The sequence below is a fragment of the Mirounga leonina genome, unplaced genomic scaffold (genome assembly GCF_011800145.1).
Source record: "Mirounga leonina isolate KUSES-001 unplaced genomic scaffold, KU_Mleo_1.0 Mir_151, whole genome shotgun sequence".
Taxonomy (NCBI): Eukaryota; Metazoa; Chordata; class Mammalia; order Carnivora; family Phocidae; genus Mirounga; species Mirounga leonina.
This window is the reverse complement of record NW_023270377.1, coordinates 93966609-93983192: the sequence shown is the minus strand read 5'-3', so window position 1 is coordinate 93983192 and position 16584 is coordinate 93966609. Positions and strand designations below refer to the sequence as shown.

General features: G+C 44.5%; 1 protein-coding gene and 1 non-coding gene across 2 annotated transcripts in view; both read right to left on the bottom strand.

Moving 5' to 3' along the window:
- Positions 1–16045, bottom strand: part of NCKAP5 (NCK associated protein 5) — an 824104-nt gene extending 808059 nt beyond the window's left edge. The window contains exons 1-2 of the mRNA XM_035008156.1: positions 15825–16045; positions 14538–14667 (exon numbers count right to left, since the gene is read on the bottom strand). Coding sequence (XP_034864047.1) covers positions 14538–14606 — 69 coding nt within the window. The 5' untranslated portion in view covers positions 14607–14667; positions 15825–16045. The remainder of the gene's footprint in view (positions 1–14537; positions 14668–15824) is intronic.
- On the bottom strand, positions 7200–7309 carry LOC118012734. The gene has a single exon (XR_004679801.1). It is a non-coding gene; the product is annotated as a U6 spliceosomal RNA (small nuclear RNA).
- Positions 16046–16584: the final 539 nt, after the last annotated feature.

The following is a 16584-nucleotide window of genomic DNA, read 5'->3' as shown; positions in this document are numbered from 1 at the left end:
CCCTGTAGAGTTGTGAAAATTCAGTGAGCTAATACAAATAAAATGTTAAGTTGAGCACCCAGGATATAAAAACATATAATGTTAGTTGCTGTTATTATTATTGATCAATAGCACCGATTCAGATGGGAATGAAAAACCACACGGAATAATTTAAGGTCATCTGACTGTTCATGAACATCATCATCAACATTTCACACGCTGTGATCACACACTGAGGGGAAGGTGTGCTGGGCCCCTCCTCTCTCCATTCCGGGATTCGGAATCCTCAGGATCCTGAGCCGATGGCTGGAGCTCAGTCTCTTTGCCTCCTCAGAACACACCAGTTCTGGGCTTCATTTTCTCAAAGTCCTTTCTCAAGTAAATGACAATTGGATAAGCTTTATATCAGCCCTTTCAAGTGACACAAATACAGCTCACTTTAGCACTTAAAAACTAATTTTAATTCTAGAATTTCAGTACCATTCAGAGCTCACATCTAAGGTACCAACATGCCCAAGCAGAGGATTAGACCTTAATTAGAAGCAGGCTGTAAATATTATATGAGGACCCTGGTGTTTCTGCTCGGTTTAAGTTACACTGACTTCCAATCATGCATTTTATCTTTTGGCATGCATACATAGGTGCCCAATAAATGTTACCTTTGGTGATAATAAAACAAAACCTAACTTTCAAAAGTGAAATAACTAAAAGACCATTGTCTGCATTCTTGGCAGTGGCCAAAGAGCCAGTTTTCCCAAGTCAGCAGCCTCTGAGGAGGCTGGCCAGGGGCCAATTCCCAGGGTTGGCGCATTCCTGGGGCCTGGCAAGAGGCCACTGGGACCCTGTTTCCTCTTTCATTCTCTTTATGTAGTGGAAAATCTTTCCCGCTTCGAACCCTCCAAGCCTGTCTTCCTCCATCCAAGTAAAGAGAGAGAGTCACATGGGAAATGATCTCCAGCCCCTTCCCCAAATCGAGTCTCCCATTGCTTGAAGTTGGCACAGCTCAAAGCGACTGAAGGAAGAAGACAAACAAAAGAGGGCTCTGCAGCCCAGTCTCCAGCCTGATTCTATCAGGGGCACAGGGCCCGGGGCCGAGGACCCAGCAGGACCCTGCATACAGGGAGTCATTGTACGCTTGTTTAGAAGGCTATGGGCGCTCCTGGAAGCCTTTGGAATAAAACTGCCTGTTATAAATAGACATTGGCTAAGCTTCAAGGGTGAAAGCAGGAGGCCAAAAGTTCCAGAAAAATATAACGCTCCATATAAGAAGGTCTGGAGTACAGCTCATTAACAGGGGACGACTGAGGCAGTTGGCCTCAGAAGAAAGGAATTCAAGGTTTGGTCAGATACATACCTGTAGTTAACACCTGGTGAACATGTCTGGCTGATAACATCATGTATATGCCATCGGTTTTTAAACACCGTATATGAATATACGCAAACCAACATTGAGACAAAAATCTTTTCTGAATGTCTCCTTCCATCTGCAGACAAAGAAAACTGCCATCTGGAGTCACTGAGTCACCCGGCTCTACACATTTGCAGCCTGGAGGAGGAGGTGGCCCACAAAGCACTAGGCTGTGCGCTCCAGTGGAATCCCTTCCCTTGATTCTCCTAACAGCCCGTGTTCTTTCTACTACATTATATGCGATCTCTTTCCTCTGCACTCTTTAAAATGAGGGCTCTGGGGGCACCTGGGTGGCTCAGTCCATTAAGTGTCTGACTCTTGATTTCAGCTCAGGTCATGATCTCAGGGTTGTGACATCGAGCCCCACATCATGCTTCGTGCTGGGCTTGGAGCCTGCTTAAGATTCTCTCTCGCTCTGCCCCTCCCCACTCATGCTCTCTGCAAAAATAAAATAAAATAGAATAGAGTAGAATAAAATAAAATAAAGTAAAATAAAATAAAATGTGCTCTGCACACAGTAGGCTCTTCGTATGTGTTTCCTTCTGAAGCTGCCGCTGCTGCTTATATTTTTGAAAGCTGAAGTTTAACAGCGAGGAATGCTATCAGAGCTATAATACAATACTTTTCATTTGCATAGAGTCCTACAGTTTGTGAGACAATTTTCTTGATCTTTATTTCCCTTTACATTCATGGCAACCCCACTATTGAGGACACAGAGATTCGGAGAGTTTAAGAAACTTGCTGAAGGCCACACATCTACTGAAGGGCTCCCCTCAACTTCAAAGCTGCAGACTTAGAGTTCTAATGCAATGATCAATCTGCTATATTATACTCCTTGTACCCCAGCTACCCCACAACATGTAGGTAGCCCTGCAGTAGGCATTTTTATCAGGACCTCGGAGAGAAGAACATGTCACTCACTGGCCATGTGGAACTTGTATTGTGAAGGTGACACATCATACTGTTCTAGTTAAAACCAAGTTGGTGAGTCCAAGGGAATGGGCTAGAAAACAACTCATAGGAAGCTATTTCTAATAACAGAGAAATAGTAACCTAAGCTGGCTTAGGATAGCATTTTCTTTTTATTCCAGACTAGGTGTGCTGTAGATTATAATAGGATAAACATGCTGGATGCTTTCTCTTGGCCCCTACACACCCACTCTCCATCCTTCTCTACCCTCCTCTGGACCCCAGGGTGCTCCGTAGGCCCATTTTCCTCTGGTTTCCAAATGGGTTCAGCAAATGGGAGGTTCCAGAGGGCCCTGGAGGGGGGGGGGTGGGAGTTCCCATGCCCCAGTCCCCTCCCTGCTGGGCCAACACTGGTTGGCTGCATCCCTCCACCTAAGGTGACACTTGCTACCAAGGGGCTCTCTCCTCTGGCCACGTGGTTGTATGGCCATGTCATTCCCTTGCCCTGTTATCTCGTTGAGTTCCCTACATCACACCCTGCTTTTTAAGAGACCTTTTATTAAACTGTCCTTCATCACCTGGCTTGAGAATGCCATCTGTTTCCTCCTAGATCTTCAACTGATGCAGTGAATAATGAAATAGTATTGTTGATGCAGTATTTGTAGGCAAAACTGTGGAAAGTTCCTCAGGTCCTCCTAAGAGGATGAGAAATGCTAACCACATCAGACCTGGTTCTCTCCTACCCTCACTTCCTCTTTGCTAGACCTCACCAAACAGGAAGTAGGTCAGATAATCTGCCTCAGGGGCCTACCAGCAGAGCTCTAAACTTGGCCTGCAATATCTCTGAGTAGCTACCTACCACCGCCATCTAGCTAGAACTCCACATAGGGAGGTGGGAATGCCAGCACTAGCCACATCCCAATCACATCTGGGTGGTAACTTGAAAGACTTCCAGCTCAGCCTTGTACCCACTCACATCAGATTACTGGAAGCCTTCATGGCCGAACCATCCCCAGGGATGGCAGGCCTCTGAGAATAGCTTCTCCTCCCAGAAAGACCACGGCCCCTGAACCTACTTATCTGCTGGCTCTGACAGATGGACTCTAGAATTTATCAGACCAAATGATTTTATTTCCCTCAACACATCTATGTGCATGAGAGCAGTCAATGAATTAATTATATTAGGAAACCTACCAAGCTGAAGACAATTGCTTATGACTAAGGACCAAAAAGGTGCTGAAAAGACAGAAGGCAAGCAAACCTCAGAGGCATCTTTGGAAATGGACAATTATGATCCATTAAGCCTAGTTAAGGAAGTGAAATTTATGAGGAGGAAACATCTGGAACTGCCTGGAATATAAAGGAACGAGGAGGAACCACTGTTTGGGCTTGTAGAGAGCAGCCCAGACAAATGGGATTCCATGTTAGGAGAGAATTGCAAAATTAGTACATGAAAGGGACAGCACCGAGGCAGTGCATCTGGTGTTAAGCGAAGCGTTTTAATACAATGGCTCCTGGATTTGCTCTTGAAATATTAATTGAAATGGGGATGAGTATGAGGGCTGTCACATGAATAGAAAACTGGCAGAAAGATCATAAATACTGGCTAAGCTGAGCCAAGGCAATAGAACGTGGCAATGCAACAGAAATAATGAAAATGGTGCCTAATTCCCAGCCATGAACCCTGTGGCGGCTTAATAAATATTAATTGATAATAATGAACTACAGTACAGGGTGGTAAATTAGTGTGAGACAGGCTGCTGGAATGCAACTAATATATATACAGTTAGTATAACATACACTGATAAATGAGAAGAAAGGAAATGGAAATGATTTAGCTGCGCGATGCATCGTGCCTGCACCAGGAAGTGTGGGTGAGAGGATGGGGGAGGGGTGGCAAGCGAGGACAAGAGGAAAGTTAAGAGGATAATTCAGGATCACAACACAGCTTCCTTAGGGTCTCAGCAATTCCTGAAGTATAAGCCAGGCCACCTTGGAGTCATACTCTATTCTTTTAAGACATGGAGGCTTTCTCAATAAATTTCTGTTTCCGGGACCTCATACACACCACAGATTAAATCTGAACCAATTTCATTGAGGGAGATATGAAAGCTCTCCTCCTTGGGAAAGCCTACCCTGATCAACACAGCTGGAAGACCAACCTCCTTTTGAAATCCCATCACTCTTGTTCTTTGCACCACTGTATACCTCCTGGTATCACTATGATTTGTGTTATTTGTGATGAGACTTGGTAAAGCTTCGCAAAATGGGAATCATGCTTTGCATTTCTTAACACTCACATGGATCTTCACCCTTAGTATTTCACAGTGCTTCGAACTTAGTAGGTGCTCAATTCCTGTGCTGATCAATTAGAAACACTAGAGAGGAAAACACACACCTATAAGAGAGCTCACCCAGCTGCCTCCTGGGTTTGAGGACCAGCTTCGAAGGAGATTGATGAAAGCTCTACCTCTTGTTATGGACAAAGCACTGGAGAATCTGCTGCAGGAACAATCTTAGGCTGCCAGAGGAGGATACAGAAACCTCGGTTGCCATGGAAACTTGGATGATCTGATGATTCCCATTGTTGAAAGATGGTAAGACACCAGGAGAATGACAAGCAGATCCCCGAGCCCTAAGAAAACACAGAACATGCCAAGCGAACGTCTCTGCTCATTTGTACTTTTTTCTTAAGATGCAGTATCATCATCTATCTATAACAGCATTTACAAAGGGCCTTCCAAATGTTTCCAGTTCCTATTTTGATAAAGTAATTTCTGAGATGCCAAGTAGGCGCAGAGCTACGTCTGAGGCAGGCAGACAGAACTCACTGCAGCAGGTGGATACAGGTGGTGGAGCCAGGTGCTTCTGAGATCCTGCTCTGTGACCTGGGTAAGGTAAGCCATCTGCGTGCAGGTCCTGTGGGCCAGGCTTGCTAGACTAATGGCAGAGGAAGCTACCTAACCATTCTCGGGTCACAGATACCTTTGAGAATATGGTTATAGCTATGGACTCCCTCCCCAGAAAAATGTGCACATATGCACATATATATAAAATTTAGTACAATATACTTTAGAGAATTCAAAACCCCTGGAGCCTTTCCATAAATTTGCCCTATCGAGCACTCTGGAACTCAAGAGCGTCCAGGTATCATGTTAAGAATCTCTGATGCAAACACAAGTCTTTATACATAAGCTAGAATCATCTTTGGTAAAATGGAAAAGGTTGCCATCCCAAATTTCTGAACCAGTGCTCAGTGCCTCCTCCAGGTAGTGCCCCCTTCCTCCATACCCAGTATCTCCTGCTACTGTGTACTTAGCTCATGAATGGCTACTCACTTAAGTTCACTCACTCACTCATTCATTGCACTGAGTGTTTTTCATGTGTCAGACTTTAGGGACCCAAATGTGAGTATGACATGCCTCATGCCCTCCAGGAGCCTACAATTCAGCTCAGTCAGGGCTGATTTTGTTTCCCAGGGGATACTGGGCAATGTCTGGAGACAGTTTTCGTTGTCACAGCTGGGTGAGGGGTGCTACTGGCATCTGGTAGATAGATGCCAGGGATGCTGCTGAAAATCCTCCAATGCCCAGAACACCCCCAACCCCACAACAAAGAAACACAGGGTCCAAAATGTCAGATAGATTGAGAAACCCTAATTTAAGGTGGACAGTCATGAGACAAAGCGTTAAATGCGGTGAGGAAGACCAGAGGTAAATATTATGGCAGCTCAGGAAAGGGTATTTTAATAAGAATTCTGGAATATATGGTTATGGTGGCAGACTGCCTTACTTTCAATGACAGACAGAAGGAAGGTGAAGGGAAGAGTCATTCAGGGTGAGCCATCACTGTACTGAAGGCAGACATTCCTTTGTGCAACACCAGAGAAGGGGGTATCAATTTCAAGTGGTGAGCAAACAAATAGCACTTGGTGGGGGGATGTCCCCACAGGAAATGATGTTGGTCTGTACCCAGCCCTATCAGTCAGTGGCTCAGCCAAAGGCACGTGCAATCATTAGAGAGGCTCATCACTCCAGTTACAAATCCTGTTGCATCCTGGGCGACAGCTAGACTTTAGATGTGCCCTGTCATTCACCACTCCTCCCTACTCTATCCCCATTCCAGTCAATATCCCCATCGTGTACATGCATACACCACAGTGAGTCCTCATGTGGGTAAAAACACAAAATTATAGATATAGAGTGTATATTATGTATTCTATAGATATGCTATCATAAACTTTAATCTCTACGAAGTTGGTTCCAAGACTGATTAATCAGAAAAAGCACAAGACCAGAAATCAGAACTAGACCACGTTCCAGCCATGCATTCTTTACTCCTTGTATACTCCGCTCTCCCAACCTCCAACCCTTTGACAGTGGTTTGCCTGAAATCAGGCCTGGCCTCCAGCATCAGCAGGCACAGAGATGGCAGATGTGCTGATACACCTGTAAACCTCTAGCCCTGTTGAAGCTGGGGCTGTTTCATGTCGAAAAGTACCAGGCAAGGAGCTCCCGGTCACTGGCAAACAAGGGTTTCTGCTTCTGAGCCGCTAGCTGTGGAGTGACAGCATGATCTGCGGGGATGTGGAATGGGAGGCCCGAAGGGAGTGGAAATCCCAAGTCTATCGCACACCAGTCCCATAGCCCTGAGGAAGTTCCTTAACTTGTTAAACTTCAGGTTTTTTATTTGTAAAACAGGAATAATTAAAGTTCCTATCTTAAAGGGTCACCCTGAGTACTGAATGACGATTTCTATCTGAAGCGCTGACCAGAGCCTCTGGCACGTAGCAAGCCTCTGTAAATTTCAGCTGTTCTCACCAAGGGAAGGGAGCCACCCTGGTGCAGCCTGCAGCCATCCTGGTCCATGCTTGGCTCCACCACCTGCACATGCTGAGCTGTCTGCTAAAGTGGCTTACATGTTAGACCTTACCATCATCCTTGTGCAGGGGCCATGCTAATCTTCGTTCTCTGTATCATCCCAACTTTTAGTATGTGCTGCCGAAGCAAGCACCAAGATTTTTATTGTTTTTTTTAATTTTTATTTTTAAGTAATCTCTAACCCCAACGTGGGGCTCAAACTCACAACCCTGAGAGTCACATGCTTTACCGACTGAGCCAGCCAGGCACCCCACTGGACTCTACCAGTCCCCAGTGCCAACAGAATCTATGTCCACTGCTTGGGTGTATTCTATTTCTGTTCTTTCACCTGCCTTCCATTCAGACCATTTCAGCAGCAATCCTGCTCATATCTCCAGCCTCCCTCCCAGCACTGATGGGTTCTGATCTTTTTCTGCTCATCTGGGGTCCCTTTAAGGCCCTAAGCAACCAGGTATTTGGGGCTGTACCTACCGGGCCAAGCCTCCCTTGTGTTCTCTCAGCCCATCCACACCAAATCTATCCAGAGCCCCCAGGGGTGTGTGCTGGGCAAGACATTCTTCTAGCATGTTCTTGACCTGCCATGATGGGCTCAGTGAGGCTGTTGGGCAGATTCACTGGGTAAATTTTCACTTAAGTATCTGATACTTTTCTTTTTTTTTTTTTTTTTAAAGATTTTATTTATTTTATTTATTTATTTGACAGAGAAAGACACAGTGAGAGAGGGAACACAAACGGGGAGTGGGAGAGGGAGAAGCAGACTCCCTGCCGAGCAGGGAGCCCGATGCGGGACTCGATCCCGGGACTCCAGGATCATGACCTGAGCCGAAGGCAGTCGCTTAACCAACTGAGCCACCCAGGTGCCCTTAAGTATCTGATACTTTTCTCGCTCCACGGTCACCTGCTGTCAAGGAGGAGCGGTCAGATTCGGCACAACACTTTGGAAAGGTAGCTAACCCAGGCCAAGGCTGGTCTGTTCCCCACCTGTTGCTTTTTCCCAAAAACGGGCTTTGGCTGGATCCTCAGACACCAACCTTTGGCTTGGGGATAAAAACCTCCCTCTTACTCACTGACCTTTCTCTACTTGATGCTCACTTGAGAAATCTCAAACAATCTTGGTATCAGAGCACAAAGGTCAGGCCTCCTGGTCAGAGTTACTGAGTGAACCATATTTCATACATGTTTCCATTAGTAGAAGGGATCAAGGGTAGCTCGGATTTGAGTCACTGGAAACCTCCAGCAACCTAGTGGCCTGTGCTCTGTACAGCATCGCTATGGTGAGAGTAGCCCAATTACAGCACCAGAAGAGTCGAGAAAGCTACAGGTATGCCTAAGCATTACCAAAATGCAGATTTTGGGGGTAGTAGTCACAATCCATGGGCTGTTCTGAGCAACACCAACAATGCCCCTCTTTTCCATTTAGAAAAATTCTCAGTAAGCTCTGAGCTTTCTAAGATATTTACCTGTACTCCAGTTCATGCACGTGGGTACATACATCTTTGTTTGACATCCTAAACTTGCTCCTTGGCCTGCCTCAGCATATTGTGCATCCTTGAGGGTAAACACAAGTCACCATTCAGAAAGTTAGCACCCAGGAAAAGTGAACTAGACCTTCAAGTTTCCCATTTCTCTACTGTGTGCAGATACCCTTTAGAATCTAGCCTGCTGTCTCTATAAACCAACTGTTATTGGAACATAAGCCATGCCCATTTATTCATGCATTGTCTGAGGCTACTTTCCTGTTCCTGCAGCAGAGCTGAGTAGTTGTGACTGCTCAGCTGGCCTGGGAAGCCCAAAAGATTCACTATTTGGCTTTTCACAGAGTTTGCTGAAACCCTGCTTTAGAATTCCTCCCGGTCACTAACCAGGGGTGAAATCACTGAAGATAAAGCAGTAGAGATTTACATTTGTGCATTTGTCAGGGTTCTGTCCCTCTGTAAATATAATTATAAATGTAAGGATAAATACAGAGAGATTTATTATAAGGGATGGAGTCATGATTATAGAGGCTGAGAAGCCCCATGATATGCTGTCTGCAAGCTGGCAGCCCAGGAAACCCAGTGGTGTAGCTCCAGTCCAAACCCAAAGTCCTGAGAACCAGGGGAGCCAATAGTGTAAGTCCCAGTCCAAGTCCAAAGTCCTGAAAACAGGGAGTGCCGGGTTCCGAGGACAGGAGATGTCTCAGCTCAGGCAGAGAGCAGGTTTGCCTTTTCTCTGCCTTTCTGTCCTATTCAGGTCTTCAGTCAATCTGATGATGCCCACCCACAATGGTGAGGGCAAACTTCTTTACTGGATCTATTGATGCAAATGCTACTCTCCTCTGAAAACACGCTCACAGACACACCCAAAAGTAATGTTTTGCCAGGTACCTGGGCATCCTTGAGCCCAGTTAAGTTGACACATAAAATTGACCCAAGGAAGAAGTTTCTCTGGGAAAAAAATAATTCAGCAATGAAATGAGTTGTTAGCAGAGGGTATAGGACAATATCCTTGGGTTGCCCCTTTCTTCTCTGCCCACCCACCAAATTCTCCCCATTGCTTCAGCTGTAGTACATGTGCTACCGAAGCAAGCTCTCGAACTGCTTCAGAGCACGTTCTAACTCCAGCTTCTCCTCCACGGCGCTCCTTACACCCACCCCCCATGACTTGGTGCCTCTCAGAATCACTGCCACACCATTTCCCTCCTCTGTGTTACATCACTTTTCCTGCTGATTAGGTCAGCTTCCATAAATAAACTATTGTCTTGTATCAGTCAGGGGGCTCCGTAGGAAAAAGATGACACAGGCAAATCATCTAAATTGAGAAGATTTTGGTAAAGGAACCACACAATAAAGTGTGGGCAGACCTAAAGCAGACCAACATGAGACAAACTGGCAACATCCAAGAGTCATTACTACCAAGAAACCTGAAGGAACATGGGGAGAGGGAAGGTGCCAGAACACAGAAAGAACCGTGGTTTTGTGAGCCCAACAAAAGCTGTGACCTTAGGCAGAGCTGTCCAGTCACCGTGGCCCAGGACCAGGCAAGGAGAGAACAGGAAAGCCATCAGCTTGACCTCTCTCTCTTCCCTGACCTCTGATCTCATGCTAGGTCCCCCCCGTTGGCCAAACCCAACTAGATGTCAGAAGACATAGGATCCTGTTGACAAGGTCTGAGTGGTAAATCCTCCAGGGGTGCACAGCTAGGCAGAGAAGGATCGGGTGGATCTGGAGGGAAAAGTGGTGACTATCCAGAACATCCCAGAGTGACTACAACATCTTAAATGTAAAGCAGGTTTTCTAGTGATGCTTATCATTTGGCTTAATGTGTGCCTGTGGAAGGCCTAATCACTAATAGTTTGGATACAAACCATCGAGAGGCTGAAGGATGAATGGAGGGACTTGGTGTGGGGCCTTTCCTGCTCTCATGAGTTTATCAAAACTGCCCTCCTGTCAGAGCTGAGGATCTAGTGTGGCCAACATTTCTCTTCCTTCTGGAAGGGGAAAAAGGAACGGGGTACCACGAAAGATTTGTCGTTCATGAAAGAAACTTACTCCCATCCGTGGCTAAAAGCAAAAAGTAATTTTCCCTCAAATTAAAAGGGAATTTCTGCTATTGGCATGTGAGCTGGTAAAAATAAATAAATACATAAATAAAATAATTCACTCCCAGCCTTCTCATCAGCTCAATGCTATCCTAGCCACACGTATCAAATAGCTATACGGGCAGCCTGGGAATGACTTTTGCAAATAAAAAAGCACAGTGTGAAATGCTGACTTTTTCTGATCAAAAAGCATCCTGGGGTGGGTGGAACAGCTTTGGGTCAAGAAGAGGCCTCGATTTCTGGGGTGACTTTTATTGTTCTCAGAGAGGAGACTGTTCTTGCTGTGAATGTGCAGCTTCTCGGCACACTCCGACTGGTGAAGGCAAACTTGTAGTCACTTGTCTTTCTCTCAGGATACTTACCCCCCACATTGAAACATATTTTTCATTTCAGTTTCACTTACCTGTCACTTTCTTCTTAAAAAGGGTGATTTATCAAGTAAAAAAATCAACATCAAAGAACACTTCAATGCTACTGGGTTGCACGCACACACACACACACACACACACACACACACTCACTCACTCAAACCCTCCCGTGTCCTGTCCTTAAGGCAAAACTGTGACTAAAAACCACAAGCGACCATCCCCCAATGGGAAGCTTTCTTCAGTATCTGGACTGTGAGTTTCTTTATTCTGTGGTTCCACCAGCCTACAAATTTAAAAGCTGTTGCGAGGGGGCTGTAATTTTTACTCAACACTTCATGATTTGATTATGTAAAATAAAAAGTATAATGAAGTTAATAGTACCTTATTCTTACTGTACATTATGAGGAATTTTTTTCCTGCAAAATGTGAAAGTGGAAATTACCTCTGGGCCTTCTAATTCTCAAAAATGTGGGTCATAATGATTACTGTGGTGGAATTTCAAGACTTAAGATTTAGTATATTTCTCTTTCCTCTATTCGGTTTTCCAAAGGGACATCTCTTCTTACTGGGATTTTATGTAGTAAAATGTAAGGAAGTGAAGTGAGGGGTAGGAGACCTGCATCATACGCTACTTGTGGGACCTCGAGAAAAACATTGAACCTCAATGAGTAATAACTTCTTCTACAAAGTGAGGCAACTGGATAACCCAGTTCCAATATAGCATTCTAGGACTTAAAAAAATAAAGCGGAATAAAGTAAACATGCCTTGAGAAAGAGGTCAGGTGTCTCTTTCACCTTGTATTTTCCAGGAACCCTTTTCCAGAATTATCATCTTGTGTTTCTCTCCCAGTTATTTGTGTGATTTCAGCAGGGAGCCAAAGAGGAGGGCAATGTCTTGGGTTCAAGTCCTTTATAGGCCAGTCAGCTTTGAGCCCATCCCTGTCTACCTCTCTTCCTGATGGTCACAAGAGAATTCACTCAAGGGACTCTCAGTGGGTCTCACTCTCAAAACACCAACTCAGAACAAGTACTCTTGCTGTCACTGCCTCAGCATCTTATATGAAGAAAGAACATAACACTAAAGCAGAAGGCAAATTTATAGTCACATGGCCTAAACTGCATAACTTGGAGTGGCACTTAAGGCCTCCCATCCCCCAGGCCACCTACTCATAAGAGAGCACAGTCTCAGGATTTTCCCAATTATGTACATGCAGACATAACACTTAACCTACCTCCAGGAAACAAGGAAGATATTTCACTAGTGTAAAAACTCTCCTTAAGCATCACTTGGGGAGACTTAATAGGATTGTTTCTCAGGTGGTGCCAAGCAATGCGTTCTTATTTTCACAGTGTTCTTTTAGGCTGTTAAGTCAGAAAATGGATCTGCAGGCCCCACAAGACTCAGGGTAGAGCCATGTGCCATGGGAACCCAAGCTGGGTTTTGGGTTTTCAGCTTGCACTGCTACTATGACAGGCTTTGATTTATGCTCACAGTCAAGCCTGTCCCTGAGCAAAATTTAAATATGGACAATGGTTTCATTAAGGCTCTTTCCTCTTTCTCTGATTTTCAGGTACCTGATGCTGTCATGGTAATTCACTGCCTCTCCCCTCCCCACCCCAACCCAGTCCCGCATCCCAGCAATCTGTGCTCTGCATCCTATTGTTTACCAATTCCCTCAACAAAATTTTGCTCAGCTGCCTGACATTTGGGAAAGATCCAAGACATTTTATTAATGAGTGCTACTATGAATTATTGAAAGACAATAGCTTAGCATGCTTGCATGGATAGCATCTTTGCATATTCTCCAGCATGGAAGGCAGAATTTGGGACTTTAGGGACTAATCAGCAAGGATATTTTTGGGTTAAGAGAATGTTTCCTGCAGGGCGCCTGGGTGACTCAGTCAGTTAGGTGTCTGACTCTTGATTTCGGCTTGGGTTGTGATCTCGGGGTGGTGGGATCGAGCCCTGCTTAGCTCAGAGTCTGCTTATCCCTCTCCCTCTGCTCCTCCCCCCCAACTTGAGCTCTCTCATAATAAAAAAAAAAAATTTAAAAAGAGAAACTTTCCTGTGCTGCTCATATTATATGGGCATCTCTGTCCTCTGCTTAGGTATATGACAGACCCTATTGTCAGGTTAATAGGTAAAAAGTGTTTTCTTTGGCAAAGGAGAGGCTGAGAAATTATCTTTTTATCCTAAGTTTCCCCAGAAACTATCCTCAGGGAATATTTAAATGCAAGCGCGCACACACACACACACACACAGGCTATTTGCATCACATTTGACCCAGAGATAGAAAGACCTAAGAGATGAGAAAAGGGCACATCCATTGGGAGGAGAATCTATAATGCTATAAAAGTTCTTAGCCTCTGAGGGTAGGCTGGTCACTGCACAGCCCACACAGACACAGAAACTGAATCTAAAAACAAGAGAGGAACTAGACACAAAAGTTTAACGTAATCCTTTTCTCCATTCCCGGAAACTCACATCCAGGAACAGTTTGTGACATTAAGCCTCAGCAATTATGGGGTAACTGGCTAGTCTATACACTGGCAGAGCCAGACCTATAGCCACAGAGTGGGAAAAGTGCAACTGACAAATCCATTCAACAAATATTTGATTGGATACCTACTCCGACCCAGACTCCCAGCCAAATGCTGGGAGCACACAAATGAATAAAGCACATCCTTCCACAACATGCAAAAGAAGGAGCGGAGCTAAATCTCTATTTCAGTAAATGAGCAAAAAAGAAAGGAGTGACTCGCTTGATTTCTTGCTCTGGTCACATACATTCGGGAAGAGAAGAGGTGATGCACACATCTGAGCTCAGAGAGCAGCCAACCTTCCAGAATCAGGGACTTAGTCTCTTTCCTTGGACTAACCAGATTCTCATACACGAAAGCAAACACAACCAGGTTGTTAAGAACGACGCTCATCAGCATTCACACTCTTTGAAGGAAAGTTTGTAAACAACTGAACCATGGTACGTACCTAAGAAGATCTCAGGGACTCTTCACTCTTCAATATTTGAAGCTCTATTAAATTCTTACTCAACTTATCCCCCAAATGAAGATAAATGGGTGATGGAATAACTGTATATAGGTTTGGCATTTGGCATCAGCTTTACAGTAGTGTTTTTGTATAGGTTAAAGTCTACTTCAGCTGGAATTAATGTAATTATATATAATGTTGACAGATTATGACATTTGCCTGTTAAGACACTCTACAAACATTTCAATAATTTGCTGGCTTTTGACTTTGTAAAAAAATAAATGAAAGCAAATCCCAGGGGATATGGCTAATGGGGTAACTGGAATAGAGGTTTCAAAAGCACAGGGTTCAGGAAATAACAGTCAAAGAATAACGCATTTTAAGCCAAAACATATAGAGTGGTAAAGGAATATTTAGTACTTACCACAAGACTGCTGTCTAGAGACAGCCTTTTTCCAAAGTCCCTTTTCTCAAGCTGTCTCTTTCCCTCCATGGGTGAAGTTATTTATTTTCCTTTGTGATTTATAAGAATTCCCCTTCTGTTTCCAGGGTCACTGCAAAAAGTGAGCATGTGTTTTACCATCCAACTGAATAGTGTTTAGACCCTGGTTTTTAGCTTTCTAACCAGAAACAACTGTTGCAGCCAAAATACCCAGACCCGAATCATAAGTGCAGAACTGGGCTCTCTCAACTCAAAAGACCTCTCTCCATGTTGCAAATGTCAGTCGTCTTTACAGAGGCCCCTGTGTTTTAATAGGTCTTGCTAATGGAGTTGGGGAATGGGTTTGCAGGTTGAATCAGCAGACTGTGGATAAAAGCAAACAGTCTGTTTCATGCCACGCTTGCTCCACACCCATCCTCCCTCTATCAGCCAGAATCATTCTGTTACTGTGCACATAGATGCTGTCTGCAAATTCCATGAGATCAAACTGACAAAACCAGGCTCCCTAACCAGGAGTGGCTGAGCCCAAGGCCCGAGGAGAGGAAACTGAAACCTAAACATTACCGCCAATATTTCATTGTAAAATATTTAATTTAAACAGTTGTGGGGACCATTATAAGATACATTCCCTCTAGGACAGGTGGATTCCACATGAATGGTGGAGGACATGTCACTCTCAAGGAGTATCTGAATGCCCACTGCATTTTACTCCATCAGATATAGTTAATCCCTGTACTCCACTGTGGTTGCTAGGTCTAGAATGACTAAGTGTCCCGGTTAGTAAGAATATATTGTGTGTATTAAGCACTAGCTTCCAGTCTTCACCAAGATATTAATGGCCTGAAGTTAAAGAAACAGGTTTTAGTCCAGGCTTTCCTACCCATTCCCCAAGTAACCTTGGACAAGTCATTCAGCCTCTCTGAAACTCATCTTTCTAACCTGCAAAAAACATGTAGACGTACAATGATTTAAAGGCAATAAACTACAACTTACATGTAAGTTATAATTATGCACAGATTACATTAAAAACCAGTTAACTTAAATACTAAGTTAACATAACCTAATACATCTTGGATGATTCAGGAGGCACTTGGAGGTACAGAAATTGTTCATAATTCACACAAAACATATAATCATTGCCCTGCTATAGAAGAAAAGCTGAACTTAATAACGTATTATACCAATCAGCTTTTGATAAGATTGAAAAGAAATATTATCCACAGCCCCCTCAATTGCTCCAAATCTAATGAGGATGGAACAGAACCTGACCTCATGGCCCCCAGCATATGGCCTCTTGCTCCTTGTTTCCCCCACCAGGAGGAGGGCTGGGACGGCGATGCCCCCCCAGACAGGGTATGCCCAAATGATGGTCAGTGGTAGGAAACCAATAGACTCCCCAGCCGTAGGTTCTCTCCTCCATCTGGCACCTCTCACTTGGAGGAACACCAAATTCAATTCATGACTCGTCCACTCAGAATCTCTTGGGAGTCCATTCTGAATTCGGAATCTAAAACCAAATTTTTCAACATCATGTTCAAGGTCTACTTCCTGCCAAGTAGCCTTTTACAGTCCCTGAATATGCGAGGCACATTCCTGAGACCACGCTTTGGATCACACCCCTCACCTCCATCAGGTCTAATTCTCCCCTCTGCAGTGTCGGGCGCAGGGCCCATCTCCTTCACAGAAGCTTCCTGGTCACCCCACTGGGCAAAGCCTTCTTTCTCTCCCACACTTCACGGGAGTCCTCAGGGCCTTACTTATTAACCACCTAGCACAGTTTAAATATAGGAAGTTCTTCTTATTTGCTGGTTGATAGAGCCTAGTAGTTAAAAACAAACTCTTTGGCAGTTTTTTCCAGAACAAAGTTAGTTGCATGTTATTATTATTGGCAAAACTCTAAGTCCAGTAAAATTTGTTTTAAGGGCTTGACTTTTCCCATCCACTTTGCTGCCCCTCTCCTCATATATGTGCTGTATGCACTCATGGGTAGCTCAGAATACTCTCTGTAACGATGGCTCTAGCTACAGGG